Below are 18,489 nucleotides of genomic sequence, written 5' to 3' on the forward strand. Positions count from 1 at the left end.
TATTTATATAATATGCATAAAAATAAAGCCATAATGTTTTGGAAAATCTATAAAACAGAGATAAATATATTTTTTAAAGTGGAGACTCCTGGAAGACAGGGCGCAGATAGGATCTGTTATCAGTTGAAACAAAAGCTAAAATGTCCTTGGTCGCAGACATCTGTGAAGCTTAGAGCCGCTCTCAGAGCTCCTAACCAGACCCCAGGTCTGGGCTACCTCAGGTTCTCCCTGGATGACGGACAGTGCACACGCTAGGGACAAGCCCAAGGGACAGCAGCTAAGCTTCCTTTCCATTCGTCAGAATTCACCAGTGAATTTAGTTCCTTCATTGCTCCAGAACTCAGGAAATGGCTCTAAGTATGCCTTCATTTTAGGATCATTTTTTTGGCTTGATTCTTTGGTCTTGTAAGAACCAAAAAGGTAAGAGATATATAAAACAAGAAAACTAAACCTAGTACTATTGAGTCGACGTGGATTGATAGCAACCACATAGGGCAGACTAGAACTGTCCACATGGTTTTCCGTAAGTGCAACTCTTTATAGGAGTAGAAAGCCCCTCTTTCTCCCAAGGAGCTGCTGGTGGTTTGAACTGCAAGCCTTTCAGATCACATCCCAATTTGGAATCACTATGCCACCTGGGCTCCTAAAGACTCTGAAAGTGCTTTACAAACTATCAAGCATAATAAAAGGTTCCTTTGTCATCTTCATTGACAAACTGCCCCCATCCCCACTGCCATTGTCACCATCACCACCATCATCACACTCATTCGCAAGGATTCAGTAAGCGTAGCTTCTCTCCCTTTGACTGATAATGGAGATAAACGGGTTCTGTCAAACGTTGTGTGCTTCTGAGATCTAGAAATCTGACTTTGAACTCTGCACATTACTTGGTCGTGGCTTACAATAAAAAGAATCTAAGGTATGAAAAGAAGTCCTACAAAACCCTCCCTGCTTGAAGCATCACCGAATCTTTGTCCACAGAACTTCCGATATTACAACTAGAGGCTTGAATGTTTTCTTCAGTTCTTTCAGTTTAAGACAGCGGTGCTCAACCTGTGGGTCCCGAACCCTTTGGGGGTCAGAAAACACATATTTCCGATGGTCTTAGGAACTGAGACACTGCTCCTCTCTCCATCTCCAAGTGGGTCCGCCCACATGCAGATACGCCCATGTACGAGAATATCCAGCGTGAAGACTGTTACCCATGCTACACCACGCGTCAAGACAAAATTTCATTTATCTGTCTTTAGAAATAAATAGTTCACAATATATAATTACACATTGTTTTGTGATTAATCACTATGCTTTAATTATGTTCAATTTGTAACAATGAAACTATATCCTGTATATCAGATATTACATGATGATTCATAACAATAGCAAAATTATAGTTATGAAGTAGCAATAAAAATAATTTTATGGTTGGGGGGTCACCACAACATGAGGAACTGTGTGAATGGGCTGCGGCATTAGGAAGGTTGAGAGCCACTGGTTTAAGATATGCTGAACATGTTTCTCCCTTCATCTTTCTCCCATGAAGCAGTGGGTGGGTTTGAAACACAGACCTTGCGATCAACAGCCCAACTCTTAACCCACTTCACCTTGAGGACTGCTTCGGCCATCTACCAAAAGGTACAAAAGACACTGATGACAGGTATCAAAGATTAAGCAATGCAGGGCCAGAGTGGATTGAATTGAAAAGGAATCAAGGACCATGTAGTTGTCTCAGCTTTCTGGACATAAAAGCCTTATTGTGTGGAAATAAAAGAAAATTTAAACTTGCTATAGCGTCTGACTCAATGTAATGGTAAGGGTCCAACAAACCAGGCACATGCTACAGGAAAAACCAGAGTATCCTGGTAGCTAGAAGCCCCAAACCTTTGGGGGTAACATTGCACATAGTAACAGCTGGGAATCAGGCTCGGGATGGACTCATTTGACGAGAGAAAGGAAAATCTAAGAGCCTTGATTATAAAACAGTTTTCAATATTCCTCTTATAATAATCTCCCTTCACAATCCATTATTGAGGGGGCATGTGTGCAAAAATGAATCCATTATTGATTTATTCAAATAGGATGCTATTAGGATTTTTTTCTTTAAAATGTCTCAGTATGTTGTTCTTATGACAAGATGTGTGCTTCTCTCATGCCTATATTAAAAAAAAGACACATCCTAAGATCCTGTAATATAGGGAGTAATAATGAAGGTTTCTTTTTTTATCATTAATAAGTATACTAAAATGATTTCAATTCTGGGGAAAAAAGAGTCTCTTTTTAACAGTGAGAAAAAAGCAATTAAGACTGAATTCTTACTATTAGTTTCATAGATGAGTTTGAGGAGTAGATGAAATTTCTGGTAACAAATATTAAATTTTACCTATAAGTGTACTTTTATTAGAGCAATTAGAATTTTCCACAAAATTTTTTAAAAGTTACATTTTCAAAGTTTAAAATCTTCATATTTTCCTGTTTAGGATTCATTATGAATTTACATGATAAAAGACATTTCTTTAAAAACAATACTTCATATTGTGAAGTCTTTATTCATTAGATAAGAAAGAACAATTGCTTTAAGAAAATCCAAATGCTTTTCTGCACCATTAAAAACAATTCACACTCACATATTATACTCATTTCAGTATATTTTCAATATATTCAGAGATATTCATGCTGATTGACTAAAATAATATTTTTACAGAGAAGCATATGGCGTTGCTAAAAAAATCCTGAATAGAATAGAAGATTAGTCTCTGAACTTACTTTTATTACTGACTGGCTTATGTAACCTTGAACAAACTTATCTCCACTCTCGGGGCTCTCTTTGTGTCACATGAAATATTTGTGGACAAAGTTCAGCAGTTAGGAAAGAAGGCGAAATCGGTACAGGAAACATAGGAGGATCCTGCAATGTAAGAGCTAAAAAAAATGTGCATAATTGCTGAATGTAAAACTGATGATCTGTTTGTGAACCTTCACCTAATTCCCAACAAAAAGTTTTTCAAAATGTATAAACGAACAGAGCTCTTATTCACTAGCGCCCCTAATATGGGTTGACTACAGTTCTAGGGAGTGTGGACCAGAACGTCCCAGTGAGTTTAAGACAATGAATTCTGCCATCTGGTGCTTATTGGACTCATCATTGTGCAAATGGTACTATCCCATCATTTTGCAAATTGTCTGGCAGGCATGTGTACATCTTTCTATCAGATTTTCAACTATGAAATACATTTTAAGTGTAAATTGAAGTAATTTGACATTATGGTTTTCCTTAATTTCATTAGGCAGTTGTCAGAGACATTACACTTTGTCTAAAGATTTTTTAAAAGATGTAGTTTTGACTTTTGAATTGAGATATAGATGGCTATGATAGTACTTTTGGAGCCCTGGTGGTATCGTGGTTAGGTATTGGGCTGCGGTCTGCATGGTCAGCAGTTCAAAACCACGAACAGCTCCGCTGGCAAAAGACTGGCCTGTTCACTTCTGTAAACAGTTCAAGTCTCAGCAACCCACAAGGGGTCCTTACGAGACAGCACTGACTCAGGGCAGCCAGTGTGTCTTTTCTTGGTACACTTCAGTTTAAAAGACTTGAAAAACACCAGTATATAATTTTTATGGTACATTTGACAATATTTTATTGAGCATCTGTCATTATTTTTATTTTCTTCATCATATTTAAAATACTATGTATAAATGTATACATGTGGACCATGTATGCATCGGTAGACATTGAAGATTTTTCAAGTAAAAGGTATTTTCAAAGACCAATATTCAGCAATGGGAACTGGATTGGAAGATCTAATTTAATTTAACAAGACATTACCATGAGTTGTTAGAAGCGGTCACTGCAATTCCTGCACACCAAAATTCAAATTTTCTGCTGATCACTAACATTCCTGACAGCAAAGCTGCCATGTCTCAGAAGGGTTTCACGGACTGTAAGACTTGGATAACTTTCCAAGGTTAAACGTAAGTGACCACTTGTCACTTATTCCTGTTTCATAAAGCCCAGGAAAGGCTGACTGTATTTGGTTTAATAAAAATTTATTTTGGATTTTCTTTTTAAAATTTAAAACAAAAGACATTTATTCGTTGCATGTACTTGGCATCTTGTACCCAATAGTTATACAACGTATGAAGAGTTTATAAGCCAGAGGTAAAGGAAAGAAATTGAGAGGCTGCTGTCAAAAGTCACATCTCGGCCAAGTTCACTTAATAAACACATTTTCTAAACAAGGACATATAATAAAAAAGAACATTATATTCTTGAAACCCTTATGTGTGTGTCACGAATTGAATTTTGTCCTCTCAAAACATGTGTCAACTTGACTGTCCGTGATCCTTAGTGATTTGGCACTCTTGCAATGAGGTAAGGCCGTGACCTTTTAATACAGTTCCTCATGTTGAGGTGACTCCCAGTCATAACATTAGTTTTGTTGCTACTTCATCACTGTAATTTTGCTACTGCTATGAACCAGGCGACCCCTGGGAAAGGGTCGTTGGACCCTCAAAGGGGCCGTGACCCACAAGTTGAGAACCGCTGAGTTAAGGGGATTAAAGTGGGATGCTCCGGTTACAGCCTTGATCCCACGGAAGGATAGTTCCCTTGAAAAGATGGTTGAAGCCGTCTGTCTCTAAGCTTCCAAGAGATAAAAGCAGAGAGAATGGAGTAGGGAGGAACCCCAGTACTGCCCAGGGAGGGGTTAGGAGCAGACAGAATCCTTTGGGCTAGAACTTAGGCTTGAACTCCCAGACCAGGGGAGGATTGATGCCACCATCCCGAGGGATCTCCAATGAGTGCTGCGCCCACAAATGTTGGAGGGAAACCAGAACCTTCTCCCAGAGACTACAGGGGGCCAATGCCTTGCTCGGGAGGTGGTGTCCTGAGTTCAGATTACTACTCTTCTAAACTGCAAGTCAAGCATTCATGAAGCCATATTCCTTGCGGGTCACTATAAAGGATACATTTCTGTTTGTTAAAACCATCCACGTGGGGTGTTTACATGACAGCAGCACTGGGAAACTAAGGGCATTTACTAGAATATCCAAAGCTCTTCTGTGCAATTCATTTGAAGTGTTCCGAGTTTGTTCTCTTCTACTTTATAGATAATGACCCCAATTTAAAGTGCTTGCTAGATATAAGACTAAAAACCACACACTAAGTCCAGTCTCCTTTATGGGGGAGTTGCAGGTTTGTATTCAAGACGCTGTGATGCGGGCTCTACGCCTAATAGCTCATGTGGTCCTGAGCCCTCAGCGGCAGTAATTACATTCTTATTACTGCTGTTCTCAGTTACCAGAGGCTCAGCTAGTCAAAGCTGAAAGGGTTTTAACCCAGGCAGTATATGGAGGTGATAATTCCACACACAACTAACAACATACATATTATCCTAATCCCACTATATCACAGAGTTGATTCTGACTTATGTGGGGTTTCTCAGACAGAAAATACTTTTGGGATCAGACAGCCTCATCTTTCTCTCACGGAGTGGCTGATGGGTTTGAACCACTGACCTTGGGTTCACAACCCTAAGCCTAACCAGCACTGTACTCAGGGCTCCTGTACTATAGTGTACATAAATATCCCAGGAAATATTAAAAACTTCCCCCTCTCTTTGGTTCTCTTGCTTCACAATTATTTTTCTCCCTAGCCTCCAATGCTGAGAGAACTAAAAACAGTGAATCATCTTTAAATTAGGATCAAGTTATGGATGCAAGCTTACCTCAATTAGTGGTATTGATGGGAACGGGGAACAGGGTTGGACATGTATTTTCAACAACTTACTAGATCCAAGGCAGCTGCCAAGATGGACGCATCAGGAATTGTTCCTGGCTCACAGCAGTTTAATAGAAATTGAAAGCGCTTCATGCCTTGTCTGATTGCACCAAGATTCACGACGTTTTTGCTTTTTCCTCCTTCTTGGTTGGAAGAAAGATGGTCGTCGAAACTGTGGCAACCTGTAGGGTTGTCCCACGGAGGAGGGAGGGAGGAGAGAGTGAAGTGATGACAGATTTAAGAAGAGCTGCAAACAGATACCAATGTGCTCTCCTATAAGGCACGCCCAAACACTTCCTCCATCCCTCTGACTGATTTGAATAGGCGTGGACTTACGGGAATCAGGGAACTCTTGGGATAGAAAATGGCATTTACATTTAAGAGCCTATCATTGGACTATTGGGTTATCTTTCTGAGAAAAGGGTAAGGGCTCTTAGTAATTTTTTTTCTAGGGATTCAGTCAGACATAGCCTTGACGATGTGTCAGTCTGTCTCCCATCCCTTTGACCCATTTGCCAAACAAAATTTTGTTTAAAATAAATAAAGGTTCTTCTTGGATAGCTAACTTCTATTTTTATAGAAAATTAAATCACTGAGCGATTTTGGACATGTTACAGTAAATTGGTACCCAGGATAACACTGACGAGGGCAAACATTGTTTCCTGGTTACCTTACAGAGTCACAGGACTACTGCAGTTATAAAGAACGTTAGAGGTCAGTCCTTTAATTCCATTATTTCCAGATCTGGCTATTCATCAAAATCACCAAGGTGTTCCTGAAGCCTGTACAGATCTTTGGGATCAGAATCTTTGGAGGTGGGTGTACGACATTCAGTTTGTAAAGACTCCCATTTGCTTCTGGCCCTACCACACAGACAGAGTTCTGGGAGTCATGATGTGCTCCCCAACCCTCATTTTTCCACAGATAAGCTGCCAACCAGTGAGAATCAGTCAGGAGCTTATTAACATGCAGGCTCTCTGGGAAGATCCCTAGAAGTCTAGGAGATACGTGTATTTGTAACAAACATTTCTAGTGACTCCAATGGACAACGTCCAAGAATCACACGCTGAAGAAGAGTACAAAGTACTGCTTTCTCTCTTTTAACCGCCCTGGCACATTTTAAAAGACCGAAGTCTCTCTTGATCTTTTTAGAGCTCATAGTTTATATATGTATTGTTTTTCTCCTTGTATGAGATTTTGATACTAAATTCAGTTGGGCAGAAAAATCGATGGGAAAGATAGAATCCAAATGGCCAGCAAATAAATAATTAAACAAGCACAGGGCACAGCGAAATGCTACAGATGAAGAATCAACATTTCCATTAACCCGCTTCCTTTCAAAGCGTTGCTCTGTTTACTCACTGGGTGTTACCAGCACTACGGGGGAAAGGAAACTGTGTGCTAGTTTTTGCATATATATGCTACTTTATTAATCATTTACATGCAACTGTTTAACAGTTACACATGTTAAAGGAGCATGTCTCATGCATGCATTAAAAGTGATAATGTCAGCAGTCCCTTAAACTTTGAGTTTGAGACCCCAAATTATAAGAATTTTTTGAGTGACTCTAGTTGCTTTTACCGTCTTATTTTAATTGCCACTTAAGAGACTGTAGTCAGTAGCTACCTCAAATCTAGAATACGAGTAATATGTCATAAGACAACATGATTAACTTACTCTTCTGTAACAAATAATGATGAAATGCTAATCACCAATGCATTGAAAAGAGATGCCATCATTTTACTAAAAGAAGTACGAAGAAGAAATGTTTCACTATATTTTCAGTATTGTTTTGGACAAGATGACAATCTCAAAATGAATACATTCAACAGGGCTCCTTACTTAGGTGTGTTGTTAGGTTCTGTCAAGTTGGGTCTGAATCATGTGGCTGTGTGCAGAACAGAACGACCCCCTCCTGCTCCCTCCCCACCCTCCCCATTAATGTTGCTTGAGCCTGCTGCTGAGCCACCACCTCAGTGGACCGCGTTGAGAGTCGTTTTCTTTCTCAGAGACTTCCCGCTTTATAAAGCATGCTGCCCTTTGCTAGGGACTGCTCTGTCCTGATCATAGGTCCCAAGTGCGTGAGTCGAAATCTTGCCACCCTTGCTTCTAAGGTGCACTCTGTCTGTACTTCGTCCGAGGTAAATTTGTTTATTCTCCTGTCAGTCCATGATACGTTCCCTATTCTTCACCAACCACACAATTCCAAACACATCAGTTCTTCTTCGGTCTTCCGTATTCATTTTCAACTTACAGTTGCTGAAGGATACCACACACATCGCTGCATTTTGTATAGGTTGGTACATCAGAGATAGGAGGCTTCAAATATATTTTAAATAGTATTTTTCCTACAGCTTATGGCAGAAATAGGCAAATTAAAGGCATTTACTTTTAAGTAGCTAAAAAAATTGCTTTAATTAATCAAATGTATTTCCTCTAAAAGAGAGAACATGGTTTCGAAAAGCAGTCTTCAGTGAAAGTGAGGACACAGAAGAAAAAACCCCGATCTTTGAATGTGATTTTAATTTCCTTAAATGTTCTCGACATACTTTTACTTACTGAATTAAAAAAGAAAACATATTTTGAAGAAATTCTATTGTCTACTGTGTTTTGCCTTCAGCCCAATGAAAACCAGCTATAGTATGTTTGCAATGAGATAAGTAAGTGTGCTGGAAGCTTGTTTCTTTAGCAAAACAAAACTGTTCAGTTGCAAACGAGCTCCAAGAGGAAGAATCGGGCAAAGCACCGTGGACACGCCTAGGCCGCAGGAATCACTTACAGAAGTACGACGTGAAGGTTCAAAAATAAGAAAGAAAAGCAGGCGCAAAGACAACAAGATGTCCATGTGTACCCAAAAACATTTGTTGTGAAATATTATGAACTTAGTTATTTGACTTGTTTAGAAAGCTGAGGATGCTACTCCCATAAGACATTCCAAAGGACTCATAGCACGTACTGCACAGAATATGCCTCATCCTTGTCAACAATCCATAGACAAAGAATGTTCTCTTGCCACTCGAAAGAACATACGACATTCTTTGCCCGTACCAGATATTACAGTTTCTCTTTCATTCCCATAGGAAATGACTGTGTTTGGGGTAAACGCTGACCCCAAACCCCCCTGGCATCAGATTATATGAGTATTTCTTAGTGGGTCTCTTTAATTGTGAATACTGTATAAAGAAGATATGAAACAGTGGCAGAGATCTTAAGGCCTTCAAACCTTTCATAACCCAGCAAGAGAATTAAGAAAAATAAAACTCAGAATGAACTAAGTGCATGCAAAATGCTAACATATTTGGAATAAGAACAAGTTTTAAAGACAGACGTGTAATGGCAATGAAAAGAGGGTACACCACTCAGTTATGCACATGCTTTCCGCTCAGGAATATTATCTACAATCTACAAATGTGAATTAAAAAATAATTCTTTTGTAGATTAAATGAGATATTCAACATGTGAGAGACCTTACTATCTTTGAGTTTAAATCACAAAATCCCACCAAATTCCACTCCAGGAGCAGAAAGAACTTGGAGGTACGAACATAGGAGCAGACAAACGGCATCTGGTTCACTTAAGATATGACCACAGAACATACTCATACTCACATTTCATTTTCAAAAAGTCACAATGGAACCTTAGAAATAGAAAAATCCATTTCTAAAATGGGTCGTCTGAATACTAGACAAGGTTGGGAAATCAGGAGGGGAACCAATGCAAAAGGACTTAAAATGCCAAAGACTCTGCTTGTTAAGATGACTAAACCACAGACTCCTAAACTGGATATACAGCTCTGGTCGAGTTCTGTAAGAGCTAATTAATAAACAGCTAACTCACGTCACATTGTATTGTCATTGAGTCAATTCTGATTCGTAGCGAGCCCACAGGGCAGAGTAGTGCTAACACCCCGTGACGTTTCCATGACAAGACTCTACAGCAGCAGAGTGCCGCATCGTTCTTCCATGGGAGCAACTTGTGGGCAAACTGATGACTCCTGGGCGAGCAGCTGCGTGTTTAACTCACCATGCCAACAAGACTTCTTAAATTTATGCTTACCAAATTAAAAATCAAACACTGCTTTTGAGCCTATTCTGATTCATAATAAGCCTATAGCACCGGCTACAACTGCCCCTGTGGATTCCTGAGACTGTAATGATTTGCGGGAGTAGAAAGCCTCATCTTTTTCCTGTGAAGCGGCTGGTGGATTGGAACTGCTGACCTTGTGGTTAGCAGCCCAATCATAACCCATTATGCCACCAGGTTAGGACCCTTTAAAAAGAAGGAAGTAACCACAGGAATCACCATACTTTCTTGAATGATATGATGGATTAAGCCTCTTTCCTCCCTACGATAGGGTTACGAAGGTGTGAAGGAGGCATTTATTTTTAAAGTCTGATTATGGTTTTGAAATGATTCAAATGTGCTCACTGATTACTAGTAAATTAATTGTACAGTTGGCCAGAAAACTACACCCACATATTGTTAATTAATCAGAGTCAACTAGAAATGTTCTAAGCATTATGTCTTTGTAGTTGTTCAGTGAAGTAATGATATTAACAATTTGGATGAAAATACAAAGATATGTGTATATCTCTTCATACTACAGAAAAATGATTCAGAAGAAAGGTTCAGAAGTCAATTTAGTTGTGAGTTCTACCTATTAATTTCCATCTTGGATATATGATTTAACACTCTCGTCTATAAAGATTCACTGTCTCAGAAACCTCTAGGTTGACTATGATTTAGAATGGACTTGATGACAGTGGCTTTGGTTTCGGGTTTTGGAAAGTTAGTGAATGAATACAATTTTTTAATTTATATAATGAAAAAAACCCAGTATGTCTGTACTTAAGTATAACATGATATTTATTCATGATTAGCCAAAGCTAATCCAAAATTCAATACAAACCAATTATGTGGGGTGACAACAGATAATAGATCCTTAAATTAATAGACTTGCTAGAGTCACGGAAATAAGTAGTTACACTACCTACTATATACCAATGAAAGTCAAATATATTGCATCAGATGTTTCACATTTTGTAAAGCACATCATCCAACTGAAACACAGGGTAGACGGGACTCAACATGGTGCTAGAACTTGAGACTCTTCCACGTTAAAAGAAAGAAAGAGAAAAGAAAGCACCAAGGAGATTTGGCCAGCAGAAGAGAACATAAAACGGCTGGCAGGTGGAATTAGTACTACACTGTGTGTCTTCACTAAGGGCAGAGAATCAAATTCATGGCTATATATTTTCAGAGTGTAAGGAAAGCCGTTCTAACAATTAAAGCTGTCTGGTTCTGGAATAGGTTGCTTTGTAAAATAAATGCCCTTTCAGTAGAGGATGGCTGCCCACCTGTCAGGATGTTCTGAGCAGAATGTTTAAACGGATCGGTGGGTGGAAAAAGGATCTCTACAGCTTCCTTTGGGCTCTCAGATTTTATTAAAGGACAGCACCGCAGCAGGAGGAATGGTGTCTTATTGCGTCTTCGTGTCTGCAAATGAGCACGGTAATACTAAACTAAACCCCTACCCACCGCTCTTGAATCAGTTCTTCACAAATACCGTCATTCAAAGACATCACTTCTTTCTTGGGCATCCTTGTTCATTATCCAGCTCTCTCAGTCATATGAGGCATTGAAAATATGGCCTTGGATATTTTTATTTTGTAATATTTTTAAAGGGTCTGGGGAACAGAGTTGCCAAGTGATTGCATCCTTTGATTTCTCCTTTGCTGCTTCCACAGGCATTGATTATGGATCCAACTATTTCCAATATCCAAGGATTATGGATCCTTGACTATTTCAATCTCATTTCCATTTTTCATGCTGCTCACTGGTGCGGCATTTTTGTGAAAAACTTTGTCTTCTCTATGTTGCTGTGCAGCCCACCATGGCGGTCTTTGATCAGTAGTAGTAAGTGCTTCAAGTCCTCTTTGTTTGTCGCAAGCAAGGTTGCATCACCTTCACACGGCAGGCTGTTTCTGAGTCTTCCTCCATTCCTGATCCTTCTTCGTAGACACCAGTTTCTCAGGTTATTTGTCCAGGGTGCAGACTGAATAAGTTTGGCGAAAGGCTACAACCCTGACACGCTCCCATTCTTATTTGAAATCACGCCGTGGTCCCTTGTTCTATGCAAATGATGCCTCTTGGTCTATGCACTGCTTCTACATGCGCACAATTGAGGGCTCCAAATTCCTATTCTTTGAAATGTTATTATAATTTGTTATGATCCACAGCGTCAAAACCCTTTAATGTCAATCAACAGATCATAACGTTTTCACTGGCCAGGTGGTTTTTAGAAGTCCATTGCTGAGTCCTTCCTTCCAATCTAAAATTTCTACTGGAACCTCTCTGCGCTGCTGATATTTGAAGTACTTTGCTCTGGTTCCATCTGGAATCACGTTAGTGTATGTCATCACAGTACAACAAACTGATAGTCCAGTGGTGATGTGTCTGTTAGGTACCATCAAATCAGCCCCCAATTTACCACTTTATAATGCACACGCTGCCTGGTCCTGCACTCCGTCCCCATGATTGGTATGTACCGATTAGATCCTTGGGCTTCCCATTAGCGATTTTTGGAAGTAGAACACTAGGCCTTTCTGTCTTAATCTCGCAACTCTTCTAAAACCCATGCAGCATCATAGCAATACACCAGTCTGCACTTAGAGAGAGGTAGTGATCGCAGTGCCTCGGCGAGGAATCAAACCCAGATTCCCTGCAGAGAAGCTGCGATGTCTACCACTGAGCCATCGAGGCCCCCGAGAAGAGCTACAGGCGGTATTAACATTCAACAGCCTGTGCTGGAGACATTAACTAGAAAAGAGCCGAAATAGAAAATAATCGAATTAAACTTGTCCTGTGTGATGAAAGTTGAATGGACGAATATGAGAATGAAACATGTACCGAGCCTCTTCAAGAAACTCTCCTCTTCATCTCTTCCATTCTCCACGCCGCTCCCTGGGCCACCCTCGGAGAGCTTCACGGCACTAGTAAATTTGACCTGAGACAAAGGGAAAGCAGTTAGGCAGATGGAAAGGTGACTCTTTGTGGCTATACAGACCCCTGCCTTGAAATGCGTGGTTTAAAATATGGAGATCACTTCAGTCCCTCTAGCTTCCACGTCTAGGTAATCAGTGTGGTTCAGCTTCTGGGCTGGAACAGAACCACTCCAGCTGGGGTTAGAATGCACTCAACGGCAACAGTGTTTTTTTAAATAACTAATGGAATCCTGGTCATAAATTGAACATGAAGCAATTAGGCACTACAAAAATATTTACTGGACAATTGAAGTATTTGTAAAGTTTCACTGCAATGAAGTTCAGGCTCAGAACTCCTGTCACAGTCTTTCTTTACTAGCAGTACCACAGTTGAGAGCCAGAGCGCAGGGAACGGTGGCTGTCGAATTGTGCCCCTGCCGAAGCCCTCTTCTACGAACTGAAGCCCGTGGCTTCATTTGGAAATTGCATTTTTACAAATGTCATGCTGAGGGAAGAGATTCCCTAATCCTACGTGGCGGTGTCCTTAAGAAGAGGCACTACGCGAAGACACGGAGCAAAGGTTTGGAGGAGACAGCCCCATAGGGAAGACAAGCGTGTGAAGGTGGAGCCACGGGTTGGACTCACGCAACCACAAGTCGAGGAAGAAACACATGAGATACACAAGCTACACAAGACAAAAGAAGCGAAAAAGGATTCTTCTGCTAAAGCCTTCAGAGAGAGAGAGAGAGAGCGCGTGCGCGCGCGCGCGCGCGCGAGAGAGAGAGAGAGAGAGAGAGAGAGAGAGAGAGAGAGAGAGAGAGAGAGAGAGAGAGAGAGAGAGAGCAGAGCCCGACTAACCTGTCATTTCTGGAGTTTTCAGGAGCCTTGGTGGTGTAGTTATGAATTGGGCTACTTACTACAAAGTCAGCAGTTCGAAACCACCAGAAAAGACATGATACTCCCCTAAAGAGTTACAGTCTCAGAAACCCACCGGGGCAGCTCTACCCTGTCCTGTCGACTCCCTAGGAGTTGCAATTGACTAGAAGGCGGTCAATGAGCGCGGTCAGGACTGTAAGAAAATACGTTTCTATTGTTTTAAGTCATCTAATTTGGGGTGACTTGTCTGTCAGTTGGTCCTACTGTGGTGGCTTGTGTGTTGCTGTGACGCTGGAAGCTATGTCCCTGGTATTTCAAGTGCCAGCAGGGTCGCCCAACGTGAACAGGTTTCAGCGGAGCTTCCAGACTGAGAACAGACTGCAAAGAAGGAATCGGCTGTGCCCTTGAGAGGAAACAGCCAACCCAAGCCACGGCATTTACCATTGCCTCATATGTATGTGAAAGCTGGACATGGACTAAGGAAGACCGAAGAAGCGTCAGTGCACTTGAATTGTGGTGCTGGGGAAGATATTGAAAGCACCATGGAGGACAAAAGGTTGAACAAATCTGTCTTGGAAGGAGTACAGCCAGCATGCTCCTTAGAGGCACGGACGGTGAGGCTTCGTCTGTCCCTGGAGAAGGAAATAGTACTGGATAGAGCAGAGTGCCAGCATAAAGGAGCAAGGCCTGCAAGGAGACGGATTGACACTGTGGCTGCACAATGGCTCAAGGATAGCTACGATTGTGAGCAGGGAGCAGGCGCAGGCAGTGTTTGTTCTGTTGCGCATGGGTCCGCTATGAGTCAGAGTGACTCAAGTCACCTAACAACAAGTTCATGGTACTTTGCTATGATATTCCTAGAAAATGAACTCGAGAGCCAAATGGAATATTTTGAACTGCTAACTCTAAGGTTTGTGGTTCAAATCCACCAGCTGCTCTGTAGGAGAAAAAAGTGAGATGATCCGTTCCCTTAGAGATTTATAACTTGAGAAACATTATGTTGCTATTGTTCAGAAGCAACTCAATGCAGTGGGTTTGAAAGAACCTTGTGCATTAACTTAATGAGTACATTCTAATCAATTTCAACCACTTGCTTTTGGCAAACAGAAATCTGAAGTATCTTTAAAATAATCTGTAATGTTGGTATAATCTTTATAGAATTTAAAATCAGTACTCTTAAGACAGACCAGATAAAAGAAAACTGGTTTTAGTGGGAACCAAAGAAGGAAGAATTAATAAAGTAATCGGTATAAAAAGAAATGTAACTATTATTCTACACTGAGCACTAGGTGTGGAAGTGAATGGGCCCTGAATCAACCTCAGGGGAGACTCTGGTAGAAAACTATTTTTACTGAGAATCATTACCTTTTCAAATAATACCCTACTACAATGTTCAACAGAAATGATTCTGAATTTATTTCTATCAAGGATGGTTCATGCAGGTGGTGCCAAAATAGCGGGGTGGGGTCAGACTGAAAGGCGTGTATGTGTCTGTGCATGTTTTGATAAGAAAAATGATCGCTATTACTGGATTAATGAATAGAAGCTTGAGATATCATGGATTTTATCTGGTTGTTAAAAATTAACCCATATATCTGAACCACAAACCTTAGAGTTAGTAGTACAGATTTATATCTAGATATTGGACACATTTTTCCTTTTCCTTTCACTCAACATCAACTCCTACAATTGCTCATAGTTGGAACATTTTAATTTTCATTACTCTTGCAAGTTTCCCAGTTTTGTTCAACTTGAGAAGTTCTTCAGCTCCTCCCCCACCCCCACCCCCTTTTTATTTTGTCTCTCTCAGCCCAGCCTTTTCCCATCCATGACTCCAACATCCCTCACAGCAGTCATGTCTTGGTTACCTTGGAGCTTTGTCTGGTGAAAGACAGACGGTCCACAGAGCTGATGTCTAGAAGGTCCTCCACACCATCTGCCAAGCCCGAGAGCGAGGATCTTTTCAGCCAGTTTCCTATTTGATAATTTTTTAAAAAGTCAGACAATGACAGGACGTAATCCGAATGGATGAAATAGAAGTCACAGCATGTAGGCAGCAAGCAATGGGAGCTGCGCGGCTTGATAGAAACAGAAAGGAAAACAAATTGCTTTCAGGGTACATGCTTTCCGTTAAAATGTTGAGTGCTGGGACTGTGAAGGTTACATGAACAAGAAAGACCAGGACAGGAGCCCAGTCTTGCCAGTGAAATAGACCAGCATCCACCCAGAGATCATTAGCAACTTCCCCACTTCCCATTAGGCGCTGTTGCTATAGTGTCATGCATATGTCACACGTGTCCCTTCCTCTGCACAAGGTTACCACCAGTTCAAGCTACCTGGACTACGAGACCTCTTTTCACCTGGTCTGCTTATCCACTCGGGTCACCTCCCAGATGTCTTCTGTGTAGGGATATTTTAGGAAAGTTTACCTGCTTTTGCTATTCCCCTGTTCAAAATCCCGACTCTGCTAACTAGTGCGAAACAATGGCGTCATCAAGTGCTTAACCTGACCTGTCAGGGTATTTATAGTTGAAGCTAGTGTTTCCAGATGTGGGTGATACTGGCTCCCCCACTGGAATGATCCAGGGGGTCACAAAACAGAAACGTACAGTACACTTTATTCTGGAGTATGGGATAGTGTACACACGTTTTTACATGACCCACCCTATGCGTCTACCATTGTCATTCCAGCTCCCTCCAGCCTCTAAGACTCCTGCACATTTTGTTCTTACCACCCACGTTGTCCTTTCCTATCCTTTTCCTGATTGTCTTGTTATGCAATGGCGCTCCCTCCAGGAAGCCTTCCCTGATTCCTGGCTCCCTTTCTCCAATTCGGTCAGGTCTCACTGGTGCTCCATGCAGTTTTCCTCCATAAAATCCATAGGATGCAATGTACAATTATCTGCCGTAGTGACTCCGGCCAACTGAGAGTGTAAGTCCGGTGAAGGCGAAGTCAGAGGCCATGCATTTTTGCTCACTGTCTAATCCCTAATGCCTAGGAAAGTGCTTGCACAAGTAGAGGCTCATAGTAGTAGCTCAATACATATCATCTGGGGACACACACACACACACACACACACGTGACTGGATGAATGAATGAATGAATGAATGAACAAGACAGCTTGGAGCTTTGGTGAGGAAGGTTTTCTCTCTCTCTCTCTCTCTTTCTCTCTCTCTCTCTCTCTCACACACACAGTGTCTGCCAGTGAGTTGATGTAAGGACATGGCCCAAATAAGAAGGTCCATAAACAAAGACAGACATACTTTTACCTATGGGGAGTTTCAGCTTCTTCCGCAGGGAAATGCGCCGAGAACGGGAGCGCGCCCGCCGGTCCGAGGCGGTGCCCGAGTGGGCCGTGGTACACTCCGAAGTGTCCTGCTCAGACTGGCTGCTCGTGTCACTCGCCGCACTCTGGGATTTGAACATCTTGCGCCAGAAGTCTTTGCGTCCCAGGTTGGCCCCTTGCATCTGCTCATCGCTGTAAGCCGGCAGAGGATGGAGTTAGAGCTCACTGACTCCATGGCAACGGCATCTGGGCGAATCACGCGGGATGGTTTTCGATGGACTGGCTTGAGATCAACTCCGGGAGTGGAAGGAGGGCGACCAAGGCTGACTGAGCTGCTCTTGAAAAGCTGCCCTGTCTCAGCTGTCCATTTGAGGTGACGAGGGGGTTACTACTTTAATAAAGAGACTAAATCTGATCGCGGGTGTTTGCCTGAGTGTGAGTCCCAGTAGCAGGAGCAGTAAGTGTCAGTAAATATGGAAGACTCTTAAAACTCCCGTGGCTCAGGTACAGTACGGAGCCCACAGCGCACCCTGTTCTAGTACAATGCCGGCCAAGAGAGGCTCCCCGAATGTTTTAGGGGCAACCACCATACACTGGACACAGCGAAAGGCCACAGCCACTGCCTGGAAGAAATCTAAACCGGGTTTCACATTTTTAAACCTAAGCCTGAATCAATACAACACAAATACCACCAAGGGGATTTTTGCCTGGGGCCTTGGGTTGGAGAGAGAAACCACAAGAGGCCCATTGTACGCAGAGTGAGTTGCTCTCCCTCAGAGTCAAATAAGGTCCAGTTGCAACGGAGTATTATTTTTCACTCATTCAACTGGCCAAGAGGAGGGCGTGAAAAAACAGAAAGCAATGGTTACTCTTGTAAGGACAGCGATGGGATAGAATGCTTAATTATTCTGGAGGTAAATTATTGGTATATTATCTAAAGCTTATCTGTAGAATTGACAAACAAACTCAATTTCCAGGAAGTTATCACAAGGAAATGACCGGACAATATATTGAGGTGTAGATAGAAAAAAGTTCAAATACTCACTGAATTATTAGTGTTCAACTCTGAAAAATTGGAAACAATCTAAATGTTCAACCCTAGGGAGCCACTTAAATAAATTGCTGAGCTTCCATTTGATACCATGCTCTGTAATACACAGTGTGTTTTAGGAAATTATTGATGTGGGTATTTTCATGATATATTGCAAAATTGAGAGGTTGTAATGCAATGATTTAAGTGGGATAGCAGGCTCATTTTAAAAAGCACACATGCAAATGTGTGCATGATCAAAAAGGCAGCCACCAGTCACAAGGATGATCTATATTTGGCAGCATTTAGCTTTTAAAATGATTGTCCTGTATGCTTCACTGTGCTTTCTACATACATCATCTTAGCAACATGTTCATTTCGTGATTTGGAAATAGCACATGATGAAATTTGCTTACGGGGTTTTAAGTAATGATTTGCTTTTCAGCTTTAAGAACGAATCTGGAATCTACCCAAAATGTTACTCAAAGCTAAAAAAACTCACTGCCATCAAGTCAATTCTGACACATAGTAATCCAATA

The 18,489-nt window shown here is 41.4% G+C and overlaps 1 protein-coding gene across 3 annotated transcripts in view; it reads right to left on the reverse strand.

The window, feature by feature from the left end:
* Positions 1 to 18,489, reverse strand: part of UNC80 (unc-80 subunit of NALCN channel complex) — a 249,347-nt gene that overhangs the window by 151,875 nt on the left and 78,983 nt on the right. For 2 of the 3 annotated variants that reach the window (XM_075529392.1, XM_075529391.1), the window contains exons 19-22: positions 16,898 to 17,112; positions 15,502 to 15,608; positions 12,684 to 12,780; positions 5,783 to 5,955 (exon numbers count right to left, since the gene is read on the reverse strand). In XM_075529392.1, coding sequence (XP_075385507.1) covers positions 5,783 to 5,955; positions 12,684 to 12,780; positions 15,502 to 15,608; positions 16,898 to 17,112 — 592 coding nt within the window. The remainder of the gene's footprint in view (positions 1 to 5,782; positions 5,956 to 12,683; positions 12,781 to 15,501; positions 15,609 to 16,897; positions 17,113 to 18,489) is intronic. The other variant, XM_075529390.1, reaches the window with a different exon arrangement.

Source organism: Tenrec ecaudatus, chromosome 13 (genome assembly GCF_050624435.1).
Source record: "Tenrec ecaudatus isolate mTenEca1 chromosome 13, mTenEca1.hap1, whole genome shotgun sequence".
Lineage (NCBI taxonomy): Eukaryota > Metazoa > Chordata > Mammalia > Afrosoricida > Tenrecidae > Tenrec > Tenrec ecaudatus.